At 28.3% G+C, this 25020-nt stretch overlaps 2 protein-coding genes across 2 annotated transcripts; both read left to right on the top strand.

Moving 5' to 3' along the window:
- Window positions 1-15574: 15574 nt before the first annotated feature.
- LOC113873633 (zeatin O-glucosyltransferase-like) lies at window positions 15575-16984 on the top strand. Its single transcript, XM_027511836.1, has one exon. The coding sequence runs from the start codon at window positions 15575-15577 to the stop codon at window positions 16982-16984; it is 1410 nt and encodes a 469-aa protein (XP_027367637.1).
- A 5623-nt stretch (window positions 16985-22607) lies between these two features.
- Window positions 22608-23999, top strand: LOC113871431 (zeatin O-glucosyltransferase-like). The gene has a single exon (XM_027508527.1). The coding sequence runs from the start codon at window positions 22608-22610 to the stop codon at window positions 23997-23999; it is 1392 nt and encodes a 463-aa protein (XP_027364328.1).
- The last annotated feature ends 1021 nt before the right edge of the window (window positions 24000-25020 follow it).

Raw genomic sequence — 25020 nt, 5'->3', positions numbered from 1 at the left:
AAAGGGAAAGGTGAATGAGATGAGAGTTAGGTTTCTGAATTATTGGGGTTGAGAGGAGTGGAAACAAATGGAGGACTTGAGAGTGATGAAAATGAATGCTAGGAATGGAATTTGGTCCCAACCCCAACCTTGATGGATGTGCCAACACAATCGACAAGGAAAGGTATTGCTTTTTCCAATGCCCAGAAATATTCATTAATTGATAATGTGAGGTCTCATCACATTAGCACCTAACACAACAATTGCGAATTAGCAATTGACTTTGTTTGGTTACAATTTAGCAACTAAATTAGCTACTAATACACCATTGCAAATTAGCAATTAAATTAGTCGACTTTGCGCAGTCACACTTTAGCAATCAAATTAATGACCAATAAATCATCAATTTTTAGTGACCAATTCTGTGATTGAAAATTCTGATCTCTAATTTCAAAATTTAATAAATAGTTTTTCAACCACCACTTTAATTTAGTCATTAATTCAATCTTCTTTTATTTAACGATTAAACCCAACGCAATAGGTGAAATGTGATGTGATTGCGGCAAGTTTCAAAAAGTTCACATCCCATGCTCGCATGTACTTGCTTCATGCTTATAAACACATCACAACTTTGACATTTACATATCTTCCGTGTATACTTTACAACAAGTTTCTAATGTATACAAAGGTCAGTTTGGAAAACTCAGACATGAAGACTATTGGCCAACTTACACTGGCTCAACTTTGTGTCCAAATCCAGAATTGAAAAGAACTTCAAAGGGTTGACCAAGTCTAGTAGGATAAGAACAAAGATGGACATTAGAGAACAACAAAGTTGGCCAAAAAATTGTTCTTATTATCACACCCCTGTTTACACAAGGAAGACATGTCCAAATATTGCTCAAGCTTCTACTTCCCGCCATTGATTTATGTTGTTGTTATTACTTTAAAATTTTCTTCATGTAATTTTTAATTTTATGAATATCATTGCAACTTATAAATTTTTAGTATTAGTAATTTCTATTAAATATATTATATATATATATATATATATATATATATCTACATAATATTATTTAATAATGTTTCTTAATATTAATAACATATTTTTAAATAAATAATTATGTATAAATTTTAATAAAGATTAATATCTCAAATTAAATAAATAAACTTATTATTATTTAACACTTTTATTTATTTTATAAAAATATAAAATTAAATAAATTATTATTGTAATTTTTATCAAATATAAATTTAAAATTAATTCAATTATTATTGTAATTTTTATAAAAAAATTAATATTAAATAACCAAAAATATAATTTCAGAATATAACATTAATATCATTTTATAAAAATAAAAATTATATTAAATAATATAATAACAAAAATAAAAATATTATTTATTATCATAATTATGTAAAAAAATTTTAATAAACATGTAAAATAAATATTATTTTTATTTTTATTTATTTTCACATAATAAAATATAAATATATAAATATAATTTAAATAATAAAATTTATTTTATTATATAAAAATATTTAAAAAATTTGAAAAAAAATCAAAAATCAACTTCCAGAAGGAACCGAATTCTGGCTACCCAATTACTGCTCCAGTAATTGGGTAGTAATTGGGTCTAGTTCTGTAAATTGATTTGGCACTGGTCCATTCACGTAATTTTATTATTTTTTTATATTATATCAGTAAAAACTTCACTAAATGTTGGAAATGTGTTGTCATAGAAGTGCATGGTTCGGCAAGTGGAAGATGGCTCAATTTGTGCAATATCATGATGACCATTGAGTATCATCATTTTCAATATCCTTATTCCAATAACTTAGATACTATACTAGCATAAGTCCCAACATGAAGACAATGAGTTGCACCTTTTTGATTAGCGACATCAAATAGATAAGTGATCATCAGAGTGAGATGTTGGTGTTATGCTTGAGACATTATTTGACAATTCATCCAATGCTTAATCATAAGAGATTGTTAATAAAAGCATATGCACAAATGTCAAGAACCACTGCAATTACTCAGGTGATAGACAAGTGACTTGAGCCATGTTAACTTCAATGTACCAAACAATGCGTTAATCCCGTAACTCATACAACTCAAAGTGATTAAGTCATCATCTTACTCAACCTTGCATCCCACATCTATTACTTTCACAGAGTCTATCAATGTTCATTGCATAGCATGGAATATTTTATGCTTTGCCAAACTAAGGAAGAACATGGTATAGAACATGTCATTCAATAATGACAAAACATATGAGAAAAGGGATAAGCATCCAAACACCATGGTCATCACCATGTATAAGGTAAATGTGATTCATCTAATAGATGAATGATTATCTGGCTTCTACCTAAATTGTATTGATAAATAACCATATTAAACTAATTAAATTTAAAATTATATAACCTAATTATATGTGCTTACTCGTTTAACACCAATGGGTTCAAGTTGTGTTCTATTTATCACCTTCGACTGTTGTGTGAATCATAAGTACATTTAAAACTTTGCTACTTATAATTTTCATAAGAATTTTAATGATATAGACCATAATATATATATATATATATATATATATATATAATTTTAATTATTTATAGACATTTACCTTGCTGGTAATGGAAATCTTAGTGGACCTTGACTAGCATGTTATAGATAATGCATAATTTATCACCCTGTAAAAAAGGCTTGACAACTATCAATTTCTACAATATTATATTTGTAAGGATGATATAATGACTTATATAAGAACGTTAAAATTGCATATCCCCAACTAAGAGTCTGACATTAGTGCAAATCATTCAGATGCAATAGTCATTTAATATGAAGTCTAGCATTAGACTTGTCTACAAACAAAAACTCACAAATTACTTGCATGCAATATACTTGAATATGGTGTAATATTATTTCCAAATTAGCATTTTTTAGAAGTTCTTAGAAATTTGCACTAAACTACGAAAGTCTCACATTATTCCCTGTCATGTTAATCCAGCACCTTGCATATCCTTACACAATGCCAAGATATCGTAGCCATGAAATATACTCTAATCATTCATGCATCCACTAACAACTAGGCTATCTACTTACAATCCTAACTTGAATGCCATGTTTTCAAGTATGATTAGGTGCTCGCCATATGGAAAACAAAATTTGTTTTTTATGCTAAGGATCAAGAAGAGGTACTAATAAATGTCTTATCAAGTAATAACATTCAATCTACAATAAGTTTCAAAATCTGACAATTTCAAGGCAAGGTTGCAATTATGGATTATGTGGATTGATTGCTGATACTTTATGCCCAATACAAAGAACTCAATGAAACTATATTATATCAAATAACTTATGTCAAACTACTAAAACAATTTAAAGTTTTATATTAAAATTAAATTACAAAATGCTGTACATGTTACATTTAACCATTAATTGGGAGTAAAATATAAACTAAAATATATTAAAAAATTATAACAAGTAAATTTTGCTTCATTACTAGTTCTCTCAATCCTATAGATATATGGTTATTATCATCATAACAATTCACATTTTCTAATTCCACAAGTTTCTTCACAATTGAATCATTTAGTGTAGTAATTATTTTTAGTTTTCTATAAATATAAGTTACATAATGTTTCTGCTTTTATACAACTTTAAGCACGACTATTCTAATTGAAAGCACAAGTATGCTTATTTAAGTCATCTAAACCTAAGGCAACTTATGTTTCTTTGTACTTGAGCACAAGACATGTCGTTAATGAGCATGATCGTGCTTATGTACAAGTCTGACCATGTTAAAGTGACTTAGTATTTTATACACAAGTTACTCAACCTAAGTGCAACTTGTACTTAAGCACAAGATATGTCGCTAAAGAACATGATGATGCTCAAGTAAAAGTCATAATAGAATTGAGCTATTTATGTGAAAACTACAAATCATCTCACTCTTGTGTATTAAAAAAATATGATATTTTTTTAAAAAGAAGACATATTTAAAGTTTTACATTATTTTATTTTTTTAAACTGTCTTAAAAATTACAACTATTAATATAAATAGATTTTAAGTAAACTACTATAAATCTAAGATAAGTTTAATATTGAATAAATTGAATTTGAAAAATATAGAATATATTAGTTTTAGTTTTAAAATTTAATCCTTATAATTGAATTTCAAATAAATTTTACTATTAGAATTGTAGTTATAATATATTTTTTTAAGCAAAATTGCTGCAAACTTTTATGCAAATTTAGGGAATTTTTGGATTATTTCCTATGAAAACATTCTTATAAAATTTGCAATAATTTATTAAGTTTCCTACAAAATTTTTTTAGAATAAAAGGCAGGAAAAGCTCATAATTTCCTGCAATTTTTTAATCAAAATTTTTACAAGAAGAAATTGAAGCAAAATTCGCAATAATCATTAAAGCTTTCTATCATGTTTCCTGGAGATAAAACTAGAAAAAAAATTGTTATTTCTTGTAGTTTTTTGTAACAAAATTTTTATAAAAAAATTTTTATTCAAATTTGTAAGAAAACTTAATGATCTTGTGAGTTTTATTACTAAAATTAAATTTATTCATAAGAAATTAAATTTATTTTAAAATTAAAAATAAAAATTTTCATTTATTCATAAAAAATTAATTAGTTAATTTTCTCATTACAAGAAAATTAATTAAATTTAAAATATAAAATAATTTTAAAATACTTATAAACCATGCAAGGAAAATTTATTATTTATTTAGTAAATTTATTTATTATTATTTTAAAGTTTTAAAATATTTCAACCTAAATCATGTCAAGTTTAATTAAATGGTTTTTATATTAAGTTAAATTAAAAAATATTATTAATTTACTAGATTTTAAATTTTCTTAAAATATATAATAATAATTAAAAAAGTAATTGAAAGATATTAAAATTGTATAAATTATTTAAATTTTTGTTTTGAAATTTGTATAGTTAATTATATTTTTAATACTTATTTTGTTTGTTTAAATATTAAATAAATTATAATAATTGTCATCATTCAATATATATATATATATATATATGAAAAATGATTTTCTTACACTAATGTAAGTCTAAAAACTCTTACATCGAAACATTTCATTTAACTTACATCTAATGGCCAGTAAAGTAATAAATTATAACTCGTTATATGTAAGTTAAATGAAAGGTTCAAAATTTGATGTAAGAGTTTTTGGATTTATACGAGTGTAAGAAGATCTTACCTCTATATACCAGTGAAGTAATATATATATATATAACAGAAGAAGAACTAAAATAAAATGTTTGAATTGTAGTATGCTTCATGCATGATTTATTTTTACAAAATATTTTCTCAAGTCAAGTTTTCTTTAGTTTTCTATATATGTTTTGAACTTAATTTTGTACATTTTCATCTTCATTGATTCAAAAGAAGACAATCAGATCTGTTCGGTAGATATAAAAATTAAGAATGTGTAGATACGACTATTTATAGGGAACTCGAAAGAAACATCATAATTTAAATTTACCTCTACAGTCTATATATTATCATCCTCACAATCTATATTAAATTTAAAATATACAACACGCTAATACTCCCTAAATTCATAATTCATTCTCCTACTAACAAGATAATCTATTAATCTAATTTATCTTTATAGTGTCATCATCTTTATTCCCTGAAATATTTAGTAAGGATGAACATCTATCTTATAAACAAATATAACAAATTACATTATTAACATACAACATACTTGTAATCATGGAATAAAAAAAAATAACATATTAATATAGAAGCAATGCGTCAGCATCTTATACAATTATGTACATACTCTATCATACTTTCTTTCCAAATACGCACCCAGTGTACTGTGATCACAGACATTCGATGCCTCCAGCATTTCTTGAGGTCTTACAAAACTGGGTAACTAGTCGTCCATTAGCCCATACATACTGATACAACGTATACAATAACAAGCCCTTTAGCAAAGGTATAGTAAAAAAATGAGTATAAGGACATGTGACGCATTCTCTCTTAGAAATAGTGCATACACATATGCAAATGTCACTCACCACCCTATGTTTTCCTTATATTTTCCATCGTCTTTAGACTCATCACATACCCTAGTTCGTGTCAAACTGGTTAGCCAAAACATGTATACTACAAGAATATAGTGCTAACACCAAAGATTAGCCAAACATACTTCATTAACCTTTGACCACAATTCAATATCATTTAACTAAAAACTCATACTTGCTCAAGACATTTCTGGAGTAAGTCCTTATCATATACAACAAACATACAGTGCAATCATCCCAAATCAATCAAACACACATCAATATAACTTTTCACAATACCTACATATCATTCAGTCATATATTTACATACACGAAAACATACAAAAGTAATTTCATGAGTACAAAATATTCATTATACTAAAAATGATAAAATAGAGCTTTCCTTACCTTGAAATAAAGTTTTGAAAGAAGAGTTATGACGAATTTTGGTGAAAAAATCAAGCTTTTCCTAGGTATCACAAAAGAGAGCATTTTGAGAAGTAAGAAATCGAGAAAATAAACAAAAATTGGAGAACTAAGCTCCAAAAACTTATTTGGAGTCGATTGGTTGAACTTCCAAGCCTGGATTCAAAGGAAGATTGAAGTTTAAGAAAAGTTTTTTTATAAAAGATAGTGAGAGATCAGACAAATTGGAGGGAAGGTAGAAACCTGGATTATAATACACGTTTTTTAAGTTAAAAATCCTTAAATACTCCTTAACTCGCGATATTCTCTCTATAGTGAGTCCTTCTCTTGCTACAACAAAAAAAATTAGACAATATTTTTCCTTTGCTGTCTGTAGAGCTGTTAAAAAGTCCAATTGGCTCAGCCCTAACCCTAGCCCATGTGGATTAAGGCAAAAAAGCCCCATAAATCAAAAGGCCTATGGGCCAAAAAGTCCACTGGGTCTTGGTTAGGGTCAGGGCTTCAAGGGCAAAAAAAATTCAACAATTGTAAGTTTCCAACTCAAATTTAATTTCATAATTATTTATTAATCATTAGTGTAATAACAACAAAATAGAATGTAACACCCCATTTACAAGACTCCCACTTACACCAGAAATGATTCATAGGGAAAAATTTAATTGGAAACATAATGACAAATGACCCCATTAGTGACAATTATGAACATTAATATCCTGGAAGAATGTAATCTCGTATGTACAACCAAACATTCAATCACATGTCATTGAATAATCCAAGTTTTGAATTTACATGTAAAAACAAGTTGTTAAGTCCTGTATCATCCAATTAATACCAATTTCAAGCACCTATTCGAATTGAAATCTTCAAATCCCTCTTCACCCAAATGTGAACTTACTTTACATATCTCACTAAATAATTTCTTATATTTACCATAATCGATATCACAGAATTATACAACACATGATATAATTAACCCAAAAGAAGCACAAGTGGGAAACTTTCATGTAATAAGAGAATCAACATATTCACTAAATTAAATACATCTCAAAATAAGTCCATAACTCACAGTTGTTCTTGTATAATTTCTTCATCTAAGTATTATAGTGGGAAGGAAAAACATCTTATTATGTGTAGGTATAATAGTTAGTGGTTTCTAATTTTATTTACTGGATTCCACAATTCAGACTTAAACAAAATAAAGTATTAAGACAACACCAATGTTTATTCCATAGTCTAATTTCCCTTTTTCCTAATCTCCTAGTGAGATTAAACAACGTCCATTGCAAGTGAACATAGTGAGTAATAATTATTGGACTGTACTACCAATCTTGTAAATTAGACCCAAACAAAATATTCATATGGAAACTTGTTTATTTTTACCATTCAGTAGAAATACGCATATGGCCGACATTTGATAGGGATATTTCATTCTATACATGAATTATCCTTAAATCCTGGTTCCTAGTTTAACATGTAGGAATATGATCTATATTTCTTTTGACGCTATTTAAAATTTGAGTATATAAGAAGGCATAGAAATTGAACCTATGTAGGTTGTGATTCTTCAGTATCTAGTGTTCTTTCATCAGTTTAGGCATTTCTCCTCTAGTAACTCTAATTATTTTTAGAGTTCCTATTTTAATTGATTAACATGTCTTTACTTATAACGTAAATTAATTTACTACACGCTTCCCTCTACCCATTCCTAAAAGAAGATACTAAAATCGAAGAAATTAACATCCAAAACTCAGATGTAACTAACAAAACAGTCCATAATTACAGTCCATCAAAATACAAAGAACAATAAAATATATTTAGACTCTCAATTATAAGAAATCTCTAACATTACAAATATGAACCATCCATTCCAGTCAGCAAGTTGTACAAACCTATAACAAACCAGAATTTCTCAAAATTGAGTAAGTTATAACCTAGTACAATAGTGAAACTCAGAAAGAGACAATTCATATTACAATATAAATTACAACATATTTTGTGAAGCATAATTGTTCCTATTTTAGAAGCAATTCTCGGTTTTGTTCCAAAAGTAATAATAATAAGATATTGGTCATAATCAACACAGTACAAAAAATATATATGTATTCTTAATATACTACTTTGGTCTTCTACACTTGGACAGACCACCAGGTCTATATAAAGAATTCAATCATAATTCATAAATTATCATGCTTTACAAATTTTAAGGACACAAATTTAGTAATAACAGAATTTTATGCAGAGAAAAATTTAGAATCTATGTAGAAACAATCTATTCATGAAATAGGAAGGAAAATACATGATAATGTAATCAACACAGGTTTCATTCCCACATATATACTTACAAGTAGTAAGACCATGAGTCTAAGAGGAATCACCTATACAAATAACCATAGCCAAAGAAGAGAACATTCCAACACACTCAAAATAATTGGACATTTTAATTTGCATGCAAAAACGAGTTGGGATTGAACCAAAGCAAAGTTAGAGATTTATAATATTGCTCCTTTCCATTTACTGCATACTTAGTTCATTTTTGTTTTACCCAAATAACAATAGAAGGTACACTTAATCATTCACACTAGCAACAGAATATGTGGACAAAATAAACGAATTTACACTGCTCATACAAATAAACACACATGCAAAAACATCTCCCATTCAAGTAGTATAAAATATGGATTTTAAAATTTGAAAATTTCATTTCTAGAATAGATTATTCAGGAACCACCTTTATTGAATAGGAAGCAAGCCTTTTCGGTTTTTCATGCAACATTTATCATAATCTCAGTATATCGAAACACACGAGGAAGGAGAAGTCAGGAAACAAGAAAATAGGGGCATGCACGTTAAGTTGTTCTCTGATCCTTAAGATGCAATAGATGAATCACGTTATTTACACACTTTTATCAAAGTAGGAGATTGAAATTTTTAAAAGAAAGTCACGTATTTTATTAACGGGACTTTAGCAGTAACATACACAAGCTAGATGTACATGCATGTAAAACACCAAAACATCACAACGACCTAGACACTAAAGGACTCCCCCTTCTACCTGATTCAGATTCACGAAAAGGAAGAAAGAAAAGAAATGCAGGCGTTTCTCTTGCTCCTGGAGTTGAGTCTTTAATATGTGGATCCTCGGTTACTTAGTAAAAAAGTTGAAAAGTGAAGATTCCTTGGTCGATGATCGTCTTGAAGGAAATACAAACTTGAGGGTTCAGAGCTCACGCCTTTTGTCTCTCGATTAAACTTCAACATATTTGGTTTTCTTTTGAGAAAAAAAAAGTCCTAGGAAATTTAACTTCTCTTTTATATATATATAGGGTGATGTAAGAAGACAAATGACCAACCTTCCACTATCCCATTTTACTCGAGTCCTCTCATCTCTTTTTTTCCTTTAAGTCCCGACCTTATGGCTTCCCAAGGCCATTCAAACGGTGCCATTTTTCATTTATGTGTGTGTGACTTTCAAATAGTATTTGAAATGGCGTCCAATGAGAGTGGAGAGAGATTAGAACATAATTATTAAGGTGCAGTTACACGAAGAAGCACATGGATGCAAGGTAGTTAGCATTAATAGCCATTTATTTAGGAGTTTCACACGAGTAACTAGCCATAATGGCTTCGGTTAGTGAAAGGGCACACCATAAATTTTACCCTCTTGGAATTTCCATATGAATGAGCATAGGAAATTTGGATAGTCATACGTAATAGCCTAGCAAGCAATTAAGAAGGCATGTAAACAGTTACACTGGTCGACTTAATATGCCTCATAAATTGGAAAAGGGCACGTCTCACTTGGCTTATAAGTGGTTGAACTATGTAGCGTTGAATAAATAAAATGGGATGCCACTTTCTTTGTAAGGGCATTCCAAAGGATGCAGATTGCACAAAAATCTTAAAGCATTTAAGAGGAATAATTTTCTATCTTTTGGACTTCTTCACAGGGGTTAAAGAGATAAAGTGATTGGGAGAATTTTCAGGGCACAATCCAAGGTGGGTGAATGATAATTGTGCCTTTATTATTTACTTTAAGGGGCTGCCCAAAATTTTATTAATGAAGGTAAGAAGTAAAAGAGCATTTTATGCATTAACACCAAAATAGAATGAAATAAATAAAAAAATAAAAATAGATTAAAGTTTTAGGCATAGTCCTAGAATGTGGCTTAACAAAACAAAAATCATATTAAGGCATTGTTAAAGTGTCAAGCAAAGATCGAAGAAATTAAAGTGACACAAGTGAAATTAAGCCAAATATTCTTAATCAAACATTAGAAATCAAGAACATTTGAGAAGAATCATTAATAATCACCACTGACGGTAGCTACGATAAAGGGAAAGGAATGAAAAAGAAAGAAAGAAGAGAAAAAAAATTTCCTTCAAAATTCACTAACAAACATTAAGCCGAAGTTAAGATTAAGTATAGCCGTCGGAGGATGTTACATAGAACATCAGTCTTTCTATAAATAATCTAAATTTACATAAATCCATCTATAACAAAAGAACATTAGTCCAACTGCAAACAAAACCAATTTCAAGGACTCATTTGTCTTTTCATCAAAAGTAAGAAGCAGATAATAGCAAAATACACAAAGCCAATATGTAGGACTCATTATTATCCATTGTAGAGCAATGTTGAACACCTTAAAATTGTCAAGTGTCAATTCACCTCTTTCATTTTCTGTATGAAAGAAATAGAAAAAAATGTGATAAAGCAATTGGTAAAAAAGAAAACTTGACACATTAATTCTTAATAGATTCATACTTCACCTGCTTGTTAGTCTTTAACATTTTGTTACATACTAAACACTAGTGTTTTTGTCTCATCATTATCTAAAACTCAAAAGCAAAAAAAATATAATTATGTTTGTACAAATTATATAATAATCATAAAAGGTGATTAGAATAAATATTACCATTTGGACTTTCAACAAAGTCATGCAACCAATTCCTAGTACAAATTAACATTTGTACAATTTTTAGAAGTGTAAAGCTTCTATATTTAGTGAGAACACATCCACCAATACTAAAAGCAGATTCTGATGCTACAGTAGTGATTGAAATGCTACGCATATCTCATGCTAATATAGAAAGTGTTAAAAATCTCTTTTCATTATTCTTTCAATAATGAAGCATATCAAATTCTTTAGTATCATCATAATCAACTTGTGACTTATCCAAATACAAATCTAATTCACTCTTACCAATGGTAGACTTCATTTCATTTTGAAACATTTTAAATTCCTGCAAAATATAGCATATTAACCATTTAAACAAAATAAAAATAAGAAACACACCATAATTAAAATGACATAAGAGAAATATATTGAACGATCTTGATTTCTTTGACCCATTTCCATCTCCATGTGACTTTGACAACAAATTGGATTCATTGGAAGGTTGAGAATCAATTGTAGAATTAAAATTGTTTGCATATTCTTCATAAAGTTTATCAAACTTATCTTTCACATTGTTGACCTTCTCGTGAGAGGTTAAAGAATCAAGCTTGGTGTCGCAAAATCTTAAAAAATCAAGCTTTAAACGAGGATCAAGAATAGGTCCAAAAGCTAACAATACAATAATTCTTCCAATATTTTTCAAATTTTCCTTTCATTCTTGCAGTCATATCCTTTATAACATCATCCTCATTCAATAAATATTCATTCAACAAGCATTCAATATTCCAAACTTGCATAAAATATAAGTTTGAAGTCAGATAACAAGAACCATAAATCATATTTGTAGTCTCATAAAATGGCTCTAAAAATTCATATAATTTCTCTCATTTCCTCCATTCCTCATATGATGGACAATATTTATAATTTCTATCAACCACCTGAAGAATATTAAAAGCTTTTTCATACTTAATTGCATTCTCAAGCATTAAGTATGTCGAATTTCACCTAGTAGAAACATCTAATCTTAACCCAATTATTGTATCTATTTCAGCATCTTGCACACAATCTTAAAATTTAACCATCCTTCCATCAGGTTTTCTCACATACTTAACACTCTCTCTAATTTTAAAGAGTGTTTCATTAGTTACTTTTAGACCCTCTTGTACAATCAAATTGAGTATATGAGCAGAACAACACACATGAAAAAAATTCTCCATCACATAATAAACTATTCTGCACATGAAGATGATTTTTCAAAATATCTTGCATATTGTCATTGGCAGAAGCATTATTTAAGGTAATGGAAAAAACTTTTTCATCAATTCCTCCATTGCTTCAAGTAATCAAATAAAGTGGCTTCTAATTTAACTCCACTATGAGGTGGTTTCATTCGACAAAAATTCAAAATCTTACTTACTTACCAAACATTAGAGGTAAAACATACTCTATTAGAAATATTACACATGACTTCTTTGAGTTTTTCCTTCTCTCTTGTATAAATTTTTTGAACATCTGACACAACAGTATTCCTAGAGGGCATTACAACATTATGATTTACATAATTGATCCACTCTTTGATCATATCATACTCTGCAAAGTTGAAAGGAAGATCATGTTTGATTATGGTTTGTGCAAGAATGTTACAATAAGTCTTTTGGTTAATCTTTTTGGCATCAAAATTTACATCTTAAGTAGGAATTGCATCTACACTTGAACTTTCAATATTTTTACAAATTGAAACATGTTGACTTAAATGTGAAGTTCCATAATGATTTTTTGTCTTGAGATTTTTTCCAATAGCATAATCATGGCCATAATATTTATACATAGCTCTTTCAACCCCATCCTTATTTATACCAGTTTTAGTAAAATATTTCCAAACATTTGAATGGTGTTTCTTAGGTGTCTCGACACTTCCAAATAATACAAGAGGAATTTCAAAAACAACTTTATCATCTATATTCACAGTCTTATTCATAGAATTCATAATATAATTTATAGTTCCTATGCATTAAAACAAACATAAGATAAAAATTAGAACAAACACATTTAAGTATTATTTGATAAATGTATTAAAGAAAAAAAATATTAGTAAATCATTCCAAAATAGACACATGAGTAACCACAAAAGTCAAAACAAAAAGGTATCCTAAGTAAGAATTTGGTATAAAATTTGAAGAATATACACAAAAACACTAAACTGACCTGAGAATTACTAAAATCAGATAGTAAATTGCAGCAGAGGTAATGATTATATGAAGTAGAACAACAACCTGCAATATTAAAGTCAATATAATATTATCATGTATGTAAATATTGAACAACAACCTATAAGAGTAAGACTGCAAGCAAAGACTTAAAATAGGGTAAGAGTTTTCAAGCTTGTTGGAAATACATCTGCTGTCAGTAATGACTAATATTTGAATATGAAAAAAAGAGGAAAAGAAAAGAAATAAAAGAAAATGTGTGGCTAGAGAGTCAGAGATCTCAAGTTCATGGTGTGTCTTAGACAAGACTTAAAGTCTTTGATTTTCGGTGCACCAAAAATATATAAAATAAGAAGACTATATCACAATGTTTGGAACATGTCATTTGGAAAGACTAAAAATAATATTTATAAAAAAAAATATTTGACAAAAACTAATTCTAAATATCGCAACTTTTGTAGAAACTAAATATTTAATTAAATATTATTTATTTTATACCATAAAATATGCCTTTTTATAATTTTTAGTCAGAAAAAAGCTAGCTTTTATCACTATTTAATCATCATTAGTGTTATTTATTTTATTTAACTTTACTTTTAGTTTTGTGTTTATCTTTTGGAATGAAGTTGGTTGAGCTGTAGTTGTTTAATTAAGTTGATGTTTCAATTCTAAACATTAATAAGGCTAAAATTTATTAAGGTTACTGCTGTTATTGAAATTATAATATTTAACTATTATATATATTATAAACAAATTCAAATTATCCTAAAAATCATTCTACTCTGCATATCTTTAGAATTTTACAACATGCATCTTGCAATATCTAAAAAAATAAATAATATTTTCATAAAAAATAATGCAAACAAGTCAAGGAAGAATATTTATGTCCTTATCCTAGTCATGCAATTCTAATTTCCTACAACTTTATTCTAGAAACATAAGTATCTATTCTATATACATATTAAACAATATTAATAACAAGAATTTCGTTACTAATATCTGCTATAGTAGAAAAAATAAGAAGAAAGAATTTGAACGCTGTGCAACCAAATCAAGTCTTGAAAATCGGATATAATAAACATTTAACTTCATACTGCATTAAAAAAAACACTATAGGACTATCAAACGAATGAAAAAATTAAGTCAAATATAAAAAGTTAAACTGATTAAAATCCTTACCAATATATCCATTATATTCTTTTGTTTTACACACTATAAAATGACATATGTCATATCCTGAAGTGTCTTACATTAAAGTTTACAATTTTAATTTCAATTTCTCTCTCACTTTCACTAAATTTTGAAATTTAATTTCTTTTCATATTAATTCAAGTTTAAATTCAAATTTAAAATTTTAATTTTTCTGTTATATTTATTGAAATTTAAGTTTTAGTTTCACTTTCAGGTTAATTAATTTTACTCTACTTAATAAATTTGTATAAATATTAAATGTTATCAATTTAACCATTAAATAATATAATATTAAATTTTAAATATACATACAAATAGTTGTGAATAAAATTTTTTAATTTAATATTTACTTATTTTTTAAAAATATATTGTATATTAAAATAAAATTGTTAGATACAATGATTAGATGCAATGGCAATTAATTTTAGAATTTTATGAATTTTTAAAAATTTGATGTACTCGATAAAAATTTTTAGTTTAAAATTTTGTTAATTTGAAGATAAATAACTAATAATAATAAAATTTTAGTTTAAAAAATATTTATTTTACTTTTATAATTTTAATATAATAAAAATTTTCTATTTACGATAATTCGATTCGCGTTAAAGATATTTCAAAGAATATTATTTTAATAAAAAATTTCTAAAACTACTTGATGGTGGTCAAAGAGTGAGCAGTGAGTCAGTGACCACCAAACTCTAATACCTCGCTCCAAAAATACTCCACGTGCCTATCTACCTAAGCAATACGCAATGCATAAATATTTATCAAATCCAGTGCCCAAGTACCACAGTGGGTTCTACCTACCTAAGTTTCCCAATGGCTACCAATGAAACAAACCAAAGCAGTAGCAACCTTCATCAAACCAAAGTAGTGGTCGTTCTGATACCTTTCCCTGCACAAGGCCATCTCAACCAGCTTCTACACCTCTCACGCCTAATCTTGTCACACAACATACCTGTTCATTATGTTAGCACAGCCACACACATTCATCAAGCCACTGTTCGTGTCCAAGGTTGGGATCGAAACTCCATTTCTAACATTCATTTACATCACTTTGAAGTTCCTCTATTTGTTTCCCTTCCTCCCAACCCCAACAATTCAGAAACCAAATTTCCATCTCATCTTATCCCTTCTTTTGAGGCTTCTTTACATCTTCGGGCGCCTGTAGCAACACTACTTCAATCCCTTTCATGTGAAGCCAAAAGGGTCATAGTGATCCATGACTCCGCAATGGCTTCAGTAGCACAAGATGCCATAAACATGGAAAATGTTGAGAATTATACTTTTCATTCCACCTCTGCCTTTACCAACTACTTGTACTTTTGGGTGAAAATGGGAAGGCCTTCTTTAGACAATTTACATATTCCAGATTTTCCTTCTCTTGAGGGATGCTTCACAACCCAATTCATGGAATTCATTATTGCGCAATATGAATACCATAAATTCAATGATGGGAACATCTACAACACAAGCCGAGCAATTGAAGGTGCTTACCTAGAGTTGACAGAACATATCAGTGGTAGCAAGAAGCTTTGGGCACTAGGGCCATTCAACCCTCTGTGCATCGAGAAGACAAATTCAAAGCGAAGGCATATAACCATTGAGTGGCTTGAGAAACAAGAGCCAAGTTCAGTTATATATGTGTCTTTTGGGACAACCACAACCTTGACGAAGGAACAAATCCAACAGATTGCAAGTGGATTGGAACAAAGCAAGCAAAAGTTCATATGGGTGCTAAGAGATGCTGATAAAGGAGACATCTTTGATGGAAATGAAGTGAAAAGGCATGAGCTTCCAAATGGGTTTGAAGAGAGAGTTGAAGAGATGGGGTTAGTTGTGAGAGACTGGGCACCCCAATTGGAAATTCTGAGCCACCCTTCCATAGGAGGGTTTATGAGTCACTGTGGATGGAACTCTTGCATTGAGAGCATAACCATGGGAGTGCCAATAGCAGCATGGCCAATGCACTCAGACCAACCAAGAAACAGTGTTTTGATCACAGAAGTGCTCAAAGTTGGTTTGGTTGTGAAGGAGTGGGCTAAGAGAGACGAGTTGGTGACTGCATCTGTTATTGAGAAAGCTGTGAGAAGGTTGATGGAAACAAAGGAAGGTAAAGACATGAAAGAAAGAGCACTGAAGCTTAAAAATGCCATCCGTAAGTCCATGGATGAAGGTGGAGTTTCTCGCATGGAAATGAATTCTTTCATTGCTCATATAACTAGATAGTTCTACCAAATGATATTCCATTGTGTTTGGCAAGAAAACATGCACATCTTTCTATTTCTTGAGACACCATCCGGTAAAAGTGCTGGGATGAATATCGCCTTTTTCTACTATTAAAAATTATTTATCCAAATAATTAATCTAAAATCTATTTATTTATTAAAATTAATAAATTTAACAATGTTTAAAAGTATTGAGGAAACAAAATAGGCGCTTACAATAAGAGGTGACACGTGTATATAAAGGTTTCTTGTAAATACACAAGTTTTTTTTTTTGTCTAGATATTTCAGAACCATTATTCTTGGATATCATTGTGCTGACATGCAAGTTGATGTTATGAAATACATGAACACTTGTAAAAGATACAACAGCTGAGCCAGATGAAATATGATTAAACAATACTTTTAGCCAAGTACAACTTAATTAAGAAAAAGTGAAGTAAAACTAATTCTTATGTAAATTGCAAAAAGTCATTCGCTATGAACTTGTACTGCTGTAGTGAAGTAATGAAAATTGTGGTTAAAAGCACGAAGCTTTCCATGTATAGAGATATGAGAACAACACTAGAGAAAAGTCACAGACCCAGCCTAATATTTTAAAGGTCGAGTCAAATATGCACCATAAACAAGTGAGGTTGGTAAGAGTAGAAAGGGAGAACACGGAAACGGAACGTTCGTGAAAGCAAGATCAATTACGGAACCAACAAACGATGGTGAAAATTTAAATTTTCTTTCTTTCTTTCTTTCTTTCATTTTTTTACTTGCACTACTCTTTTTTTTTTGTGATTTTTAGCATTAATTTATGGAAGTGGATTTAAACATTTTTTAAAAATGATTTACAGTTAAATGTTTAAATATAACTTTTTTAAATATAAAATTAATTTTAAAATTTAATTTCCTTATGTATAAAATCACATTCATTAAAAATTAAATTTCATAGGTTAAATTATATATTTAATTCCTATAATTATTGCATGTTTACAAATTTATTTTTATATTTAGAAAACTTAACTTTTATAGTGTTTATATAAATATTTTTACTACATTTTAATCTTTGTCATTAACACTTTAGTCCTATCATTAACAGATTACAATAATATGAAATAAAATGTAATCAAAATATTTTTATAAAGATTAAAATATAATATTTTTAAAGCATAAGAACTAATTTTTAATAGTAGGACCAAAAAGTTAATAACAAAGATTAAAACATAACAAAAATACTTATATATGAATTAATTCATAAATATGTAACAATTACATCAACTGAATATATAATTTTATAATTTAACAAATTCTGAAAGTAGTTTATAAATTACTCTCAAATTTTAATTTTTGAAAAATATTAAACACTTTTCTAAATATTATATTTCATTAATAACAATAAATGTATACCAATAATATTAAATTTCACAAGATGATATCTAAAATTGTGTAAACTACAGAAGGATTAAACTTATGAGTCACACTATGAAATTTTAAGAAAGAGTGATTGAACAGAAAATAGGAAAAATTAAGATTGCAAAAAATTAATTTAGTTTTATTTTAGGAAAATCTACAACAAAAGCTATATATCTTAAAAAAGGGTGATTGAAATATGATGGAAAAATATCATTACCAAGAAAAGGACTTATATATGGTTTTTATCATCTTATAAAAGGCATATGATTAGTAGTAAAAGAAGTGTTATGAAAGCTTTTAGAAAAGAAAGGAGTTTATGAGTATATTTTTAGGCTATACAAGACATGTACGAGTTGGTAATTATATGTGTGAGAACTGGAAGCATAGTTAAGGACTTTCATATTGGAATATGTTTACATCAAGACTCCACTTTGAGATTTTACTTGTTTAATCTAGTTTTAGATGTTTTTATAAATGACATACAAAATATTATCCTTCAATGTATGCTTTTTGCATATGATATAGTGTTAGTTGAGAATTTGAAAAAAAAAAAAAAAGAAGTTAATGATAAACTTAAATTATGGAGGAATACTTTAGAATTTAAGGATTTTCGCTTAAATAGAAGTAAGACAAAGTATAGACATTGTAGGTATAACAAAAAATAAGATGAGGACGTTAAAAGTTAAAATTGAAAAATGATATTATATCACAAGTTTTCAATTTTAGGTACTTAGGATCAATTATACAAAATGAGGAAAAATTTAATGAAGAAGTTATTCACAAAATACAAATTGGGTGCTTAAAATGAAAAAAAGAAAAACATAAGGGGTTATTTGTGACCATAAAGTATCAAAATAAAAGGAAAGTTTTGCCATGCTACCATACGACTAGTTATCCTATATGACATTGTATGTTGGGCCTTAAAGGAACAGCACAAGAAAAAGTAAGAGTGGTAGAAATTAGAATGCTAAGGTGGATATTGGAGAAGTACTTATAGTGAAAAAGATGACTAAAAATTGTCTAAGGTGGTTCGGTCATGCGTAGCAAAAACTTTTTGAGACATTAGTAAGAAGAGAAAATTGCATGATTCATAACCTATTAAAGATGGGTCAAGAGAGACCCAAAAGATTCTTAGACAAAGTTATTAAAAGATATCTTTCAATGACATCTTGTCATTCATGTAGTCAACCTCACTTAATGAGATGAGACTTTATTGTTATTATTGTCTTGTCATAACTTTATACTTCTTGTGTCTCACTTTTTTTAATAATTTTGTTCATGGGTAAATGCATGTGAACATGATATAACATATTTTATGTTTATATTTATAGCTTTATTTTGATTTGTAAACACTTTTTATATGCTTTGTTTTTAGAGTTTTTATCATTTTCTAGTTATTTGAATAAATTGAGCTTGTTATAAATAAATGCTTTAATTTTATATTTTTTGTTATTATGACCTCTGACTACTCTTTTTAGCATAACTTTTCTACAGATATTATTTTTAGCTAATTTTATTTGCATTTGATTCTACACATCTAGAACTTCAAAATTTATATATGAATTGCTGGATTTTGAGTTATTTTCGATTTGTTATAATTTTTTGAAGTTAAGACAAATTTGTTTAATATTGTTGCAAGATTGCATTTGGACCATTCTTATTTAATAATTGTATTTGGACTGTTAGATATAATTGAGGCTCAAATTTTGACTATTTAGTTTACTCTAATCGTAAAAAAATAAATAGACTAATAAGGTTATGAATTAAGACACGTGTGCGTACGCAAACGATTAGACACTTTGAGTTTTTGAGATTTAGTCGTTAATACAAGTCCATGTGTTAGTTTTCTTGAATAAGTTGTTCATTTTCACCATAGTTTTGGTCAAAAGCAACTTTATAATTTTAATGATATCATTATAATTAGACTTTTTATTTTATCCACTCAGAAAGACATTTCACAAGTCATACATTAACACTTTAAAGAATTTCATATCTTCATTATCAAGAGATTAATTTTAATTAATACTAAATCTTAAGCATGCTCAACAAAAAATGTTATAATAAGATTTTAAATCAAGCATTATAATAAGTTATAGCAAACACATATGATTTATATTTAATGTGAGAAAAAAAGTTCATTGTGTGTGCTTTGTGCTTGTGGACACCGTGTAAGTATGTACATATCTAAATGATTAGAGTTTAGAAAAGAAGAAATAACTATTAGATCTATTTAATTGTTTCAGTATGGATCTCTTTATGATAATACTCACTTCTTAGTATTCTAAACCTTGCATCTATTATATTTCTGCTTTCTCATAAGGGTTATAGTCACAACTTCTCAAAAGAGACATGATTCTCAACTGAGTGTTAGGTGCGACATCTTTGTCCCTTTCCTCAAGTAAATAGGTCTAGATCATTAATGTTGAAATTCTCAATTGTGTGTTACCTTAGAAGTGTGTAAGTGTCTTACTCCATTTGAGTTTTCTTCTTTTAAGGTAAACTTGCAACTCATTATCTTGAAGAGAATTGAGTTTATTCTTTAGTAATGTAGTGGTTATAAGATGTTTTAAATAACTTTTTACAAAAGCTAAAATTATAATTATTTATTAAAATAAAAAAAACATTTGATAATTATAATGAAATAAAAAAACATTTTTATAAAGTTTTTTAAAAAATTACTTTTTAAAAAAAATCTGAAACAAAATAATTTAACGGGAGAAAAAGACATGAAATGGACCACAAATTTTTTTTTTTGAACGGTAAAGAATCTTGAGGTTAAAAGTTTGGTCAATAAGTCCAAAAACTATCTAACACAAAATGTTTAAATTTTATACGATAAATAATATTAAAATAAATTTTTAAAAATTAATCATTCAAAAAATGAGACAAAGACATGAGAAAGAATTTATCGCCTACAAGAGTTAAATCATCTTGAAGTTAGAAGTTGGATTAATAACGTCCAAAAACTATCTATAACATCAAAATATGTTAATTATATACCACAAATACTATTCAAACAATTTATTTTAAAATAATAATTCAACAATGAGAGATAAAGACATGTGAAATAATTTATCGATCTACGAGAGCCAAAGTAAAAATACCTCGTAATCTACGAGCTTCAATTTCATCCCTTTTAAGTTTAATAGGACTCAAAATTAAGGACATTTTACAAATATTAATCTCTCTCAATCCACCGAAATCTTTCATAGACCTCATGGTTTTATCCTTAAAATGCACTTAAGAAAAATAGGTGTTTATAAACTATCTCTAACTTCAATTCTTATTTAATGTGAACTTTTGAGGGATGAAACATATAAAATAAATCAAAATGTTTACACCAAAAATTAAAATCCTATATTTAAATATTTTTAAAGATATCAAGATTCAACACAACCTAAAAAAAATATTAATCAACATTCTTAAAATATTTATTAAAGAATCAATAAAGCTAAAAACGTATTTATATTTGTTGAAACGCGAAATTTTGTAGCCAGATTTAAATTTTTCATGACATATGAAAACATAATTATTAAATATTTAACATGATTATTAAAATTGGATTGAATCGGACAATTTAACCAATTGGATTGAGAGTCATAGAAATAACTAGTTTGGATAACTATGAAACTGATCAAATCAATAAAAAATTAACTAAAATAGGTTAAAATTAAAATTGGATATAAAAAGCCAAGTTGCACTGACCATATATGTAAAAAGAATGTTTTTATTTAAAAAATTAAAATAAATAAAGATTAATATATGTATCTATACATATGAATTGTTAATATTTAATTATTTATTACAATATTTTTATCTTATAAAATATATAATATAATATAATTTTTATATAATAGTATATTATTTTATCACTTATTCTATTATATAACATTAATAATATATATTTTATTATTATCAATCCATAGACAATTTAACGAAAATTAAACTAATAAACTATCAATCAAATCAATACGTTTGCCAAAACAATTTTCAATTTGGTTTTAAAACCATTATTATTTAATCAAAAGGAGTTGCTAGCCGCCCCCCAAAACAAGATATTTATTACGTTACAACCGAGGGATTTTTTTCATATCATTCTAATATCGATGTTTCTATATATACTCAAAATGGGTACCTATTTAAGCAATATTTAAGGCATAAATAGTTACCCAAAATCCAATGCCAAAAGTATAAGATTGAGTTCTAGCTACCTAGAAGTTCCCCAATGGCTTCCATTTACCAAAGCAATAACAATCTTCATCAAACCAAAGTAGTGGTTGTGATGATACCTTTCCCTGCACAAGGCCATCTCAACCAGCTTCTACACCTCTCACGCCTAATCTTGTCACACAACATACCTGTTCATTATGTTGGCACAACCACACACATTCGTCAAGTCAAAGTTCGTGACCAAAACTCCATTTCAAACATCCATTTCCATGAATTTGAAGTTCCTCCATTTGTTTCACCTCCTCCCAACCCCAATAATTCAGAAACCAAATTCCCATCTCATCTTGTCCCTTCCTTTGAAGCTTCTTCACACCTTCGTGAGCCTGTAGCAACACTTCTTCAATCCCTTTCATGTGAAGCCAAAAGGGTCGTAGTGATCCATGACTCCGTAATGGCCTCAGTAGCACAAGATGCCACAAAAATGGAAAATGTTGAGAATTACACTTTTCATTGTACCTGTGCCTTTACCACCTTCTTGTATTTATGGGAGGAAATGGGAAGGCCTTATGTAGAAAATTTACATATCCCAGATTTTCCTTCTCTTGAAGGATGCTTCACAACCCAATTCATAGATTTCATTGCTACACAGTATGAATCCCATGAATTCAATGATGGGAACATTTACAACACAAACAGGGCAATCGAAGGTGCTTACTTAGAGTTGATAGAACACATCAGTGGTAGCAAGAAGTTTTGGGCCGTAGGGCCATTTAACCCTCTAACCATTGAGAAGAAAAATTCAAAGCGAAGGCACATAACCATTGAGTGGCTTGATAAACAAGAGCCAAGTTCAGTTATATATGTCTCTTTTGGGACAACCACAACCTTTACAGCGGAACAAATCATCCAGATTGCAAGTGGGTTGGAACAAAGCAAGCAAAAGTTCATATGGGTGCTAAGAGATGCTGATAAAGGAGACATCTTTGATGGAAATGAAGTGAAAAGGCATGAGATTCCAAATGGGTTTGAAGAGAGAGTTGAAGGGATGGGGTTAGTTGTGAGAGACTGGGCACCCCAATTGGAAATTCTGAGCCACCCTTCAATAGGAGGGTTTATGAGTCACTGTGGATGGAACTCGTGCATTGAGAGCATAACCATGGGAGTGCCAATAGCAGCATGGCCTATGCACTCAGATCAACCAAGAAACAGTGTTTTGATCACAGAAGTGCTCAAAGTTGGTTTGGTTGTGAAGGAGTGGGCTAAAAGAGATGAGTTGGTGACTGCATCTATTATTGAGAATGCTGTGAGAAGGCTGATGGAAACAAAGGAAGGTAAAGACATGAAAGAAAGAGCAATGAAGCTTAAAAATGCCATCAGCAAGTCCATGGATGAAGGTGGAGTTTCTCGCATGGAAATGGATTCTTTCGTTGCTCATATCACTAGATAGTCTTACCAAATGATATTATAGTGTTTGGCAAGAAGATAAATATGCACATCTTTCTACTTCCCGAGAGACTGTTAAAAATTCTTGGATGAACATGTGTGTCAGGCCTTCTTACAAAAATAAAAGTTCTTTATCTAGAAATTTCAGAACCATTCTTCTTTGCTATCACTGTGTTGACATGCAAATGAAATGCGGATGAAATGCATTAAAGCACACGATTGCAAAGAAACAACAGCATCACAGCGACATGAAATATGCTGAACAATACATTTAGTTAAGTACAATTTTATTAAAAAAAATATATAAAAGTGAAGTACAGTTTAATTATTATTAAAAGTGAAAAAAGTCCTGATCTACAGAATTTGTACTGTGTGTGTTTGGGGTAATTTGGACGACCTGACATGCTATTTCGCTAAAATGGTTGGTAAAAATATTAATTTTTGTAAAAAAATAACAAATTTTGTCACCTAAAATAAACATATCACGATATTTATAACAAAATTAACAAGTAATTTCGCTATGAAAAGTAAGAAACTTGTAGATGATGTGTGTCATGATATTAATGAGTTTTGTCATGAAAAGTGACAAATTCTTAAGTGGTGACACGTGTCACAATTTTATTGAATTCTACCATAAAAATTACACAACTTATAGAAAGTTGACAAGTGTCACGATTTTAACTCATTACGCAAATTAATTATAAATTATTTTAATTTATTATAAAATTATAATCATATCATAATTAAATAAAATTCTAACAAAATTAACTAACATTATACCTAAAATTATTTTTTTATTTACATACTATTTTAAATTATATCTTAATTTAAAAATTAAAATTATTAACAAAATTAAGCATAATATTTTTTATCAGTAGATATTAATTATAATTATATTAAAATTAAAAAATAAATTACTAACATACAAGAAAATATTTTTAATATTTACATACAAATTATTATTATTTTAGTAATTTATTTTTTATTTTAAATGTGGTCTTGTATATAAAAATAAATTAGATTTT

Source organism: Abrus precatorius, unplaced genomic scaffold (genome assembly GCF_003935025.1).
Source record: "Abrus precatorius isolate BTA unplaced genomic scaffold, Abrus_2018 Scaffold7, whole genome shotgun sequence".
In the NCBI taxonomy this organism is placed as follows: Eukaryota; Viridiplantae; Streptophyta; class Magnoliopsida; order Fabales; family Fabaceae; genus Abrus; species Abrus precatorius.
The sequence above is the reverse complement of the archived record's forward strand: the minus strand, read 5'-3'. Positions and strand labels throughout refer to the sequence as shown.

What these genes read in the sequence shown, in the direction of transcription:
- LOC113871431 (XM_027508527.1), top strand. Translation starts at nt 22,608, where the DNA reads ATGGCTTCCATTTACCAAAGCAATAACAATCTTCATCAAACCAAAGTA.
- LOC113873633 (XM_027511836.1), top strand. Translation starts at nt 15,575, where the DNA reads ATGGCTACCAATGAAACAAACCAAAGCAGTAGCAACCTTCATCAAACC.